The sequence below is a fragment of the Pristis pectinata genome, chromosome 23 (assembly GCF_009764475.1).
Source record: "Pristis pectinata isolate sPriPec2 chromosome 23, sPriPec2.1.pri, whole genome shotgun sequence".
In the NCBI taxonomy this organism is placed as follows: Eukaryota; Metazoa; Chordata; class Chondrichthyes; order Rhinopristiformes; family Pristidae; genus Pristis; species Pristis pectinata.
The window spans coordinates 126,963-139,905 of NC_067427.1; the positions used below are offsets into that span (position 1 = coordinate 126,963).

A 12,943-nucleotide genomic window follows, 5' to 3' on the forward strand; every position below is an offset into this window, starting at 1 on the left:
AGATCCAATTAGCCAGCTTGCCTTGGACCATATCCTTCCATGCCTTGCCAAAAGTTTCTGTGTTGTGACTATAACTCAAATGTAGGAAAATGAGATGAGACCCACAGGACTACCCAAACCTCCAATGTCTACCAATGAGAAGGACAAGGACAGTAGGAACACGGAATCGCCATCACCAGCACCAGCAGGCTATCTTACAAGCTGTATACTATTCTCACTTGGTAACAAATTGAGGTTTCCTTATTATTGGTGTGTTTAAATTCTGGAACCCTTAGCCAACAGTACTGTTGGAACATCTTCATCTGAATGATTGCACAATTCACCATCGCCTCTGTGTTTACCGAGGAGAATATCATGGTTGCTCAAGAGGTAAGGGAAACAAGTGGAGATGTTTTGGAGAACATTCATATTACCAGGGAGGAGGTATTTGCAACCTTACAGCACATTAAGGTGGATAAATCCCTAGGACCTGACTGAGTGCATCCCCAGACTTCGTGGGAGGCTAAAGAAGAAATTGCAGAGGCCCTTGCAGAGATATTTGCTTCATTGTTAGCGACCAAAGTTCCTGAAGACTAGAAGGTGGCTAATGTCGTTGTGTTGTTTAAGAAGGGTAGCAAGGACAAGCCAGGGAACTACAAGCTGGTCAGACTGACATCAGTAGTGGGGAAGTTACTGGAGGGAATTATGAGGGACAGGATCTACCAGAATTTGGATAGACAGAGTATGATTAGGAGAAGTCAGCATGGCTTTGTGCAAGGAAAGTTGTGTTTGACAAATCTTTAAGAGTTTTTTTTTTGAAGAGGTAACCAAAAAGGTAGATGAGGTAGGGCAGTGGACGTTGTCTATTTGGACTCCAGCAAGGCCTTTGACAAGGTCCTGCATGGTAGACTGGTCTGGAAGGTTAGGTGCCATGGAAGCTAGGGAGAGCTAGTTAGGTGAATTCAAAATTGGCTCAAAGGTAGGAAGCAGTAAGTGGTGTTTGGAGTATAGGAGTTGGGACATTATGTTGCAGTTGTAAGTCATTAGTGAGGCCGTATTTGGAGTACTGTTTTGGTCACCCTGTTATCGGAAAGACGTGGTTAAACTGGAAAGGGTACAGAAAAGATTTATGAGGATGTTGCCAGGACTAGAGGACCCGAGTTATAGGGAGAGGTTGGCCAGGCTAGGTCTTTATTCCTTGAAACATAGGAGAACGAGGGGCAACCTTACAGAAGTGTTTAAAATTATGAGAGGCATAGATAAGGTGGATGGTAGCAGTCTTTTCCCCAGGGTAGGGGAGTCCAAAACTTGGGGGCATAGGTTTAGTGTGAGACGGAAAAGATTTAAAAGGGACCCAAGGGGCAACTTTTTCATGCACAGGGTGGTGAGTATATGGAATGAGCTGCCACAGGAAGTGGTTGAGGCAGGTACAATAGTATCATTTAAGAAGCACTTGCATAGGTACATGGAGGGGAGGGGCTTGGAAGGATATGGGCCGAATGCAGGAAATTGGCACTAGCTGGGTGGACAACATGGTCAGCATGGACTGATTGGGCCCAAGAGCCTGTGTCCATGCTGCATTGCTCTATGACTATCACCAATTTATCAAGGTAAATTAGGGCTGAGCAATTCATGTTGATCTTGTCACAATGCTGAGATTGCAAAAATAAATTTAAAAAATAGCACCACAAAGATATCAAATAGATATTTCAAGTGAACCAATTTACAACTATCACACCTGTGTTTGGTTGCCGCACAACATGTCCCAGGTGCCGTACTGATCTTTTGATTGACGGTACAGGCGGACTGCATCAGTGAATGCTGGGGTCTCCACTTTACAATCTTCAGGTAATCCTAGAGTTGGAAGAGAATTTAAGTGTACGTGAAAATTTATGATGAATCATACAATGGTTACAACATGGAGGGAGGCCATTTGGCCCAATAAATCTGCAGTGAATCTATACAACAGCAAAACAGCTAGTCCCACTCCACTGCCCTCTCATTACAGCCCTGCAACTTCTTTCCTCTCAGATGATTATCCAGTTCCCTTTTCTAGGTTACGATCTTTCCACCCCTGGCTTCGCATTTCAGAACCTAACAATTTGCTGTGTAAAAGTGTTTATCCACTTGTCATCTTTTGTAATCACCTTAACTGTTTTCTGGTTCTTGGCCCTTCCACCTATTGGAATAGTTTCTAACTCCACCGTCTGTACCCTTCATGATTTTAAATACATCTATCTGAATCCACCCCTCCCCCACCCCCTGTTTTAAGGAGAACAACCACAGCTTCACCAGTCCATCAACTAAATAAAATCCCTCATCCCTGGAACCATTTGGTAAATCATTTCTGCAATGTCTCAAAAATATTTAAATCTTCTCTAGTGTGTCACCCAGAACTTGACACAATACTCCAGCTGGAGCCAAACCAGTCTTCCTTGCTCTTGTATGCTACGCTTATATTTATCCATGTCCTGGATGACCAACCCCGACCCATTACATTGAGACTGCGACTCCTTGTTCTAGAAAGCCCATGCAGTGGAAACATCAATGCTGCATCTACTCTGTCAAGCATCATGAGAATGTTATGCATTTCAAAGAGATTGTTCCTCATTCTTTTAACTCAAGAGAGTATATGGGCAGTCTGTTTAATCTCTCCCCCAAGGACAAAGCCACGTCCCAGGAATCAATTCTGAGAACGTCTCCCTCGATTGCTAGTATATCCTTCCTTATGTGGCGAGATCAGACCTATACACAATACTCCATCTATAGTTCCGTATCCTAAGGTATCCTTACTCATACTCAGTTCCTCTTGTATCTGCTTTTCTAATTGCTTGCTGTAGCTACAAGTTAATTTTCAGTGACGTATGTACAAGGTCAATTGGGTCCCTCTGAACACTATCTCAGCACTTATAAAATACCTTGCTTTTTTTTATCACAGAGGATGAATTCATATTTGTCCACATTGAGTCCAGCTGCCACGTTCTTGTCCATTCCATCAGCCTGTCCAAATCCAGCTGAAGCCACTCTAGATTCTCCCCACAACTCATATTGCCATTCTGCTTTACGGTATATCATCGGCAGACTTTGATTTATTACACTTTGTCTCCTCTTCAAAAATCACTGAGAAAGATTAAGAATACCCGGGTCCCCTACACCAATTCCTGCAGCACTCAGAGTTATACAGTACAGAAACAGGCCCTTTGGCCCAACTTGTCCATACTGAGCAAGGTGCCTTCCTGAGCTCATACCATTTGCCTTTGTTTGGCCAGTATTCCTCTAAACCATTCCTATCCATGTACCTGTGCAAAGGTCTTTTAAATACAGTAATTGTACCCTCCTCTACCATTTACTCTGGCAGCGTATTCCATATGTTCACCACCCTCTGGGTGAAAAACATGCCCCCGGGTTCCCCTTTAAATAGTTCCCCTCTCATGTTAAATCTGTGCCCTCTGTAGTTTTAGACTCCCCTATCCTGGGAAAAAGACTGTGATCATCCACCTTATCTATGCCCTTCACATCACCCCTCAACCTCTTTCGAGCCAGAGAAAACAGACCCAGCCTGTCCAGTCTGCCCTTATAACTCAAGCCCTCCAGTCCCGGCAACATCCTTGTGAGTCTTTTCTGCGCCCTCTCTAGCTTAATCACATTCTTCCTATATTATGCAGACCAGAACCGCACACAAAATTCCAGGTGCAGTCTCACCAATGTCTTGTGCAGCTATAACATGACGTCCCAATTCTTGTACTCAAACCCTGACGGATGGAGGCAAGGTAATGAGAAATTTCTCCCCTTAGCAGAGATGTCTGTGACCAGAGGGCATAAATCTAAGGCAAGGATTTGAGGAATAAGTTTGCTGGTGCCGGAGTGTGGCGACATGTTGCAAGCTACTCTTTACAGATCTACTCATTACCTTTACTGTAATCGTTCTATGCTTTTAAATTTAAACTCTATGTCACACACTTTACTCTGTACTGTTATTGTTTTTACCTGTACTACATCAATGCACTCTGTACTGACTCAATGTAACTGCACTGTGTAATGAATTGACCTGTACGATTGGTTTGTAAGACAAGCTTTTCACTGTACCTCGGTATAAGTGACAATAATAATCCAAAAACAAAAATCAAAACCAATCCTTCAAACATCAGCTTTTTATCATACTTATCTCCTCCTCTATTATCATCTTATGTTCCTGACACTATTGCCCAGCTGTTCCCTTACATTTACTTTCCTTATCACCTCTGGTTCATACTCATTACTCAATCCAATTTTCATTTGTTGGGTTATTTATTGGGTCAGAACTCCACTCCCTTATCTCCTTTGCCTACCTCTTTTGCCAAGCTAATATCAGAGTAATTGTGCTGTATTGTTCTATGGTTCTAATTGAAATCTCTAATAATCATTCTTCTATTCTACGTTTTAACTCATTTCCCTAAGTTGTCTGCAAGTGTTTTCCTCTGCCTCCAATCCATTATTAGGTCAGCTGTAGTCTGCACCATGTTAGTGTGATTGATCCTTTCATCGTTAACACTTCTAAATATGACATACCTGGGAAAAACAGCACAGAAACCAAAGGTGAAATCTCATCACAGTGGCTGTGAAATTCAAAATGGATTAATAATCTGGTATTTAATTTTTAAAAAATAGCCATTAACAATGGTGACCACAAAACTAGATGATTGAAATAAAAACCCATTTGGTTCACTACAGCAGTAGAGCAATTTTGTCCTCCTTACCAAGTATGGACAATATGTGAATCCCAAATATGGCTGATTACTGAATGCCCTTGCAAGCCATTAAGTTTAAGGGCACCACAAAAATGAATAAATATTGAATTCCCAGTCCTGATTTTTCTGGGTGCGTTGCTGTACAGATAGTTTATTTCTAAATAAAATTTCACTCACTTCGCGGCTAACCTTTTCAGTCTTCTAATTATTCCCCTGCCCGCAATATCCTCCCTTAGTTTATTTGTTCCTGTATTATCCGTTTCTATTATGTTCATATTTAGCTTGTTTACATCTCTTGTAGATAACTCCTCATTGGGAAAACATGATTACTGCTCATTCTATTGTCAGCATTCACCCTCCTTAAAGAAATTCAAATGTCCTTTATGTATCCAGTTTAAACTGGATTATCTCAGTAAATTAATATGTTACCGGAATTGTGATTATAGTTCAGAAAACTGTGAAGGCATGAGAGCAAGTTGGCCGAACTGAATTGAGAAACCAAATGCAAGGATATGACACTGAACAAGCAATGATTAGGACTTAAAGAAATAAAACATGATTCGTGAATCTAGCTTATAAAGTTGCCAAAAAAAAAGCAGTAAATTTAGGATTGGGAACATTTCAAAGGGTGGCGAAGAAATTGATAAAGAAGGGGAAAAGGAAATTGGAGAGAAAAGAAATACTGTGTGTGTATGTAAAAAAAATAGCAAGAGACATGTGGGTCCTTTATACATAGAGACAGGAGAACTTATTATGGAAATAAGGAAATGACTGAGGATTAAACAAAAACTGTGTGTCTGTTTAAAGTAAAAGAAATTAGTAGAGGCAAAGAAACACTACTGGAGAGATTAATGATCCCAAAAGCAGAGAAATCCCAAAGACCTGGAGATATACATTCCAGAATTTTGAAAGATGCATCTATGTAGATAGTGGACCATCTAAAATTCTACAGTTTTTGGAAAAGCTTCTTATTATTGAACGATACCAAAAATGACTCCAATATTCAAGAAGAAAGTTAGTTTGATTGGTTGTTCAGAAAATGCTGGAATTTATAATAAAAGGTGCAATATCAAAATACTTAGTAATAATTTGATTAACTAGAGTCAGCATGGAAGATGATTGATGAGAGTAGGGCAGAGGATGCTGTATACATGGATCAAAGTAAAGCATTTGATAAGGTCTCTCATGGTAGGCTGATCCAAAAATTAAGGAACATGTAATCCAGAGATTTGGTAGACTGGATTCAAAACTGGCTTGGCCAATGAACTTGCACCCTAAGATGCCTTTGGATATTAATGCTTCTAAGTTCCCTGCCATTTACTGTATATGTCTGGCCAGTATTAGATGACCCAAAATGGATTACTTCACACCTATCTGGATTAAGTGATATCTGCCACTGCTCCGCCCAACTTTCCAGTTATGTTGCTCCACCCAACTTTCGATCTATGTCCCTCTGTATCCTTACGTAACCATCTTTGCTATCTACAACTCCACCAATCTTTATGTTGCCAGTAAACTTAATCAGACAGACATTCTCTTCCATTTACATGCATGACAAACAAGAAAGGTTCCAATCCCTGCAGTACACCATAGTTACAGACTTCCAGTCAGAAAAACAGCCCTCCACCTCCTATCGCCGAGCCAATTTTGGATCCAGTGTGCCTCGGAACACCTTGGATCCTATGTGCCCTAACTTTCTGGACCAGCCAACCATGCAGGACCTTGTAATGTGCCTTGCTAAAGTTCATGTGTATCACATCTACCACTTTGGCTTCATCAATTTTCTTAGTTACCTCTTCAAAAAAAAACTCAGATTTGTGAGGCAGGATTTCCCATGCACAAAACAATGCTGACTCTTACAACCATCTTTCTTGAATACGGAAATATTAGCTACCCTCCGATTTTCCGGTATCTCACCCATGGAAAAAGATGATGCAAAAATCTCTGTCAGAGCCCCAGCAATCTCTCCCCTTGCTTCCCATAACACCCTGTAAGAGATTTCATCAGGCCTAGGGACCTGTCCACCTTAACATGCATCAATCTCTCTAACAGTTCCTCTATCCTGATACAGATGTTCCAGACTATCAGCATAAACCATCCTCCTTACTGATGCAAAGTATTCATTCAAGATACCACAGATATCCCCTGGCTCCATACAAAGACTCCCCTTTCCACAAAGACTGTTTCTGCTATCTTCCCTAAAACACACTTCTGACTAGGCTATTCATTGATGCTAATACTGTCTACTTTGGTGAAATGTGTGACTAGATGAGAACAGAAGAGTCAATAAAGACCTTAGTTTTTTTAAATGTTTCTCACCCAAATCTTGTCTATAATACACTGGTAAACTATAAACCTAATAATTAATGTGAAGGTCAAATGTGGGGGGTTCCATACACATCTGTAGGTAGCACATTGAACGATTTAAAATGTTATTTTTTTATGCATTTGCTGAATTATAGAAATGAAGGTTTACAAAGTTTTGTTGTCAGATTTCCAAGAAGAGAAATCTAATTATTCGGTCCATGCTTCACGTTGGAGATAAAGACAGAAAATGCTGGAAACACTTAGAAGGTCATGCAGATTTGTGGAAAGAGGAACATAGATCCAAGTCCAAAACAGTTCGTAAATCTGTTTTTATTTTGAATTCCACGGCTTCAGCACTATTGAGGCTGATCTGCCCGTGGTCATACACTGAGAGTGCCATAATATCAGAGGGGCAAGACCAAGGCAGAGTAGCACTGTTCTATTATTACTATTAATAACCAGAATCTGCCTACTCTCTCAAGTACATGCAAAAATATCCCATGCTGTATTTCTGTAAAAGAGCAGCAGAGTTTATTCCTACAATCCTCCACAATATTTCTTTCTCAACCAACATCACAAAGGAAGAGAGATTATCTGGGAGAGGATGGGAGACAGTGGTGTTCCCCAAGGATCAGATAAAATAAGATTAGTCACGTACATCCAAACACACAGTGAAACACATCTTTTTGTGTAGTGATTTAGGGGGCAGCCTGCAAGTGTCGCCACGCTTCCAGAGCCAACATAGCATGCCCACAACTTACTAACCCATACGTCTTTGGAATGCGGGAGGAAACCGGAGCACCCGGAGGAAACCCACGTGGACACAGGGAGAACGTGCAAGTTCCTTACAGACAGTGGCCGGATTTGAACCCGGGTCACTGGCTCTGTAAAGCGTTACACTAACTGCTACAATACCGTGCCTGCCCTGGCTGGGACCACAGCTTTTTCTTTTAAATATATTTTTTTAATTACTCAAGCAAGATTGTTCAGGGTTAGATTTCAGAATGTGGAGTCCCTAGGTGATCAAACTGCTGACTTTCTGCCCACCAGCAAATCTAGGCCCTGACCACGGCATTATGGTCTGTGTCCCCCAGTAGTGCCTCCTTAGAACTATAGAAAACTACAGCACAGAAAACAGGCCATTCGGCCCTTCTAGTCTGTGCCAAAACATTATTCTGCTAGTCCAATTTACCTGCCCCCAGCCCATACCCCTCCAGACCTCTCTCGTCCATGTATTTATCCAATTTACTCTTAAAAGTTAAGAGCGAGCCCGCATTTACCACATCAGATGGCAGTCCATTCCACACTCCCACCACTCTTTGAGTGAAAAAGTTCCCTCTAATGTTCCCCCTAAACCTTTCCCCTTTCACCCTAAAGCCATGTCCTCTCGTACTTATCTCTCCTAATCTAGGTGGAAAGAGCCTACTTGCATTAACTCTGTCTATGCCCCTCATCATTTTATAAACCTCTATCATATCTCCCCTCATTCTTCTACGCTCCAAGGAATGAAGTCCTAACATGCTCAGTCTTTCCCTGTAACTCAACTCCTGAAGACCCGGCAACATTCTTGTAAATCTCCTCTGCACTCTTTCAATCTTACTGACATCCTTCCTGCAGTTTGGCGACCAGAACCACACACAATATTCTAAATTTGGTCTCATCAATGACTTATACAACCTCACCAAAACATTCCAACTCCTATACTCAATACTTTTATTTATAAATGCCAGGATGCCAAAAGCCTTTTTTACAACCCTGTCTACCTGTGACTCTACTTTCAGGAAATTATGTATCTGAACTCCCAGATCCCCTTGTTCCTCTGCACTCCTCAGTGCCCTACCATTTACTGTGTATGTCCTCCCTTAATTTGTCCTTCCAAAATGCAACACCTCACACTTGTCTGAACTAAATTCCATCTGCCATTTTCTGGACCATTTTTCCATTTGGTCCAGATCCCTCTGCAAGCTTTGAAAAGCCTTCCTCGTTGTCCACTACACCTCCAATCTTAGTGTCATCCGCAAACTTACTAATCCAATTTACTACATTATCTTCTAGATCATTGATATATACAACAAGCAACAATGGCCCCAACACAGATCCCTGAGGCACACCACTAGTCACAGGCCTCCAATCTGAGAAACAACCATCCACAACCACTCTCTGTCTTCTCCCACTCAGCCAATTTTGAATCCAGTTTACAACCTTTCCATGGATATCCATTGACTGAACCTTCTGAACTAATCTCCCATGTGGGACCTTGTCAAAGGCCTTACTAAAGTCCATGTAGACAACATCCACAGCTTTACCTTCATCTACTTTCTTAGTGACCTCCTCAAAAAACTCCACAAGATTCGTTAAACACGATCTACCACGCACAAAGCCAGGCTGACTATCCTTAATCAACCCTTGGCTGTCCAAATACTTATACGTCCTATCTCTCAGAACACCTTCCAATAATTTACCCACTACTGATGTCAGGCTCACTGGCCTGTAATTACCTGGTTTATTCTTTGAGCCTTTCTTAAACAATGGAACAACATGAGCTATCCTCCAGTCCTCTGGCACCGCACCCGTGGCTAAGGACATTCTAAATACATCTGCCAGGGCCCCTGCAATTTCTACACTAGTCTCTGTCAAGGTCCGAGGAAATATCTTGTCAGGACCTGGGGATTTATCTACCTTTATTCACTGTAAAGCATCAAGTACCTCTTCCTTTTTAATCTCTATATGTTCCATGACACTAGTGCTCGTTTCCCTTCCTTCCATATCCACACTGCCAGTTCCCTGAGTAAATACTGATGCAAAAAACTGTTTAAGACCTCCCCCATCTCCTGAGGCTCCACACATATACGACTACTCTGATCTTCTAGGGGACCAGTTCTCTTAATATACCTGTAGAAACCCTTTGGGTTTACCTTCACATTATCTGCCAAAGCAGCCTCATGTCTTCTTTTTGCCTTCCTGATTTCCTTTTTTAGCATTTTCTTACATTTCCTATACCCTTCAAGTACTTCATCCGTTCCTAGTTGCCTATACCTGCTATACACCTCTCTCTTTTTCTTAACCAGCTCACCAATATCCCTTGAAAACCAAGGTTCCCTATGCTTGTTACCCTTGCCTTTAATCCTGACAGGGACATACAAACTCTGCACTCTCAAAATTTCGTCTTTGAAGGCTTTCCATTTACTGAGCATATCCTTGCCAGAAAATAACTTATCCCAATCCACCCTACCTAGATCCTTTCTCATTTCCACAAAATTGGCCTTTCCACAAAATTGGCCTTTCCCCAATTTAGAACCTCCACACGAGGACCAGACCTATCCTTATCCATAATTATCCCGAAACTAATTGCATTACGGTCACTGGACCCAAAATGCTCCCCTACACACTTCTGTCACCTGACCTGCCCGGTTCCCTAATAGGAGATCAAGTATTGCATTCTCTCTTGTTGGTACCTCTATGTATTGATTTAGAAAACTTTCCTGAACACATTTGACAAATTCCAAGCCATTCAACCCTTTCGCAGTGTGGGAGTCCCAGTCAATATGTGGAAAGTTAAAATCCCCTACTATTACAACTTTCTGTTTCTTACATCGATCTGCTATCTCCCTACAGATTTGTTCCTCCAATTCTCTCTGACTATTGGGCGGTCTATAATACAACCCTATTAGTGTGGCCACACCTTTCCTGTTCCTCAGCTCCAGCCATATGGCCTCTGTAGACGAGCCCTCCGGGTTGTCCTGTCTATGCACAGCCGTGATCTGTTCCCTGACCAGTAATGCCACTCCTCCCCCTTTCATCCCTCCCCCTCTATCACATCTGAAACAACGGAAGTCCGGAACATTAAGCTGCCAGTCCTGCCCCTCCTGCAACCATGCCTCACTAATAGCAATAACATCGTAATCCCACATGCCAATCCACGCCCTAAACTCATCCGCCTTACCTACAATACTCCTTGCATTGAAATAGATGCACCTGAGACCATTTCTATCATGTACAAACCTTTGATTTCTGTCCATACCTGCAGACCTCACACAATCATTTTCCTCCTCACTTTCTTCTCTAACACTGTCGTTCCCCTCCCCCTGCAAATCTAGTTTAAACCCACCGGAGCAGCACTAGCAAACCTACCCACAAGTATGTTAGTCCCCTTCCAGTTCAGGTGTAAACCGTCCCTTCGGAACAGATCCCACCTTCCCTGGAACAAAGCCCAATTATCCAGAAACCTGAAGCCCTCCCTCCTGCACCAACTCCTTTGCCACGTATTTAGCTGCATGTGCATGTGGCACTGGTAGCAATCCTGAGATTGCAACCTTGGAGGTCCTGTCCTTTAACTTTGCACCTATTTCCCTAAACTCTCTTTGCAGGACCTCCTCCTTCTTCCTATCCACATCATTGGTCTCAACATGGACCACGACATCTGGCTGCTCACCCTCCCTCCTGAGAATATCAAGAACTCTATCTGAGATATCACAGACCCCGGCACCAGGGAGGCAACAGACCATCCGGGATTCTCGATCTCTCCCATAGAATCTCCTATCTGTCCCCCTAACTATTGAATCCCCTATCACTACTGCTCTCCTCTTTACCCTCCCTCCTATCTGAGATGAGGGTCCCGCCTCGGTGCCAGAGACTTGACCACAACAACTTGTCCCTGGTAGGTTGTCCCCACGAGCAGTATCCAGTATTCTGTCTAATCCCCTTCCCTTTCCTAACAGTCACCCAGCTACCTGCCTCCTGACTTTTAGGTGTAACTATCTCTCTGAAACTCCTATGTGTCTGCCTCCACCTCCCGAATGATCCGAAGTTCATCCAGCTCCAGCTCCCTAACATGGTTTGCCAGGAGCTGCAGCTGGATGCACCTTTTACAGGTGTAGTCATCAGGGACAAGCATGCTGTCCCTGACTTCCCACATACTGCATTCTGAGCATACATTCAGCAACCGCTGAAAACTTCCAGTGCCCCACAAGCAGTGGAATGTCTCAGACCAAGTGAGATCCAAGGAAAGAATAGGGTCTCAGTCTGAGATTGGGGAGATGGGGAAAGGTAGGGAAGGTGGTGAAAAGAGTTGTCTCTAATGGGATGGGGGTCCAGGGTGGGAGGTGTCAGATGGCATGGAAGAAATACAGCACTGAGCTTCCAGCTCAGTGAGAGTTAGTGACATATTTTGAAAGAGGATAAAGTTGGCTGCAAGGTTAATTTTTTTAAGTATGCTCTTTCTTCCAGATGTTTCCCTTGGGGAAAGCCCCTTGATGTCATTTCCTAGTTATGCACGTATCTGGGATGAGGATGGGTATGAGCCCACACCCAACCCTAACGTAACACAACCAAGAAATGACTCCCACTCAATCAACTGAGGACCAGGCATTGCATGTTATCATTCAGAAGTTCAGTAGGCTGGTCAGTAAAGAGAAAGCAGTTGTATGAACTATGACATGCAACCAAATGATCCAGCCCGATGTTCCACGAGTGATGACTGGTATTTGCGCAAATAAGACTCCTTTATTAGTCACATGTACATTGAAACACACAGTGAAATGTATCTTTTAGGTAGAGTTGTTCTGGGGGCAGCCCGCAAGCGTCGCCATGCTTCTGGCGCCAACATAGTGTGCCCACAACTTCCTAACCCGTACATTTTTTTTGGAATGTGGGAGGAAACCAGAGCACCCGGAGGAAACGCACGCAGACACGGGGAGAACGTACAAACTCCATACAGACAGCAGCCGGAATTCAACCCGGGTCGCTGGTGCTGTAAAGCATTATGCTAACCACTACACTATAGTGAATGAAGGCATTTGTGTTGCATCAATATTAATGTTCCTGAAATAAAAACAGAATACTGGAAATACTCGGCAGGACAGACAGCACATACACAGAGAGAAACAGAGTTAATGTTTCAGATTCATGGCTTTTTATCTGAACTGGGGAAA

At 42.7% G+C, this 12,943-nt stretch overlaps 1 protein-coding gene across 1 annotated transcript in view; it reads right to left on the reverse strand.

Annotated features, from left to right (window-relative positions):
- Positions 1–12,943, reverse strand: part of LOC127582165 (protein Niban 2-like) — a 212,558-nt gene that overhangs the window by 59,059 nt on the left and 140,556 nt on the right. Inside the window, exon 6 of the mRNA XM_052037227.1 lies at positions 1,718–1,833. Within this exon, the coding sequence (XP_051893187.1) occupies positions 1,718–1,833 (116 nt within the window). The remainder of the gene's footprint in view (positions 1–1,717; positions 1,834–12,943) is intronic.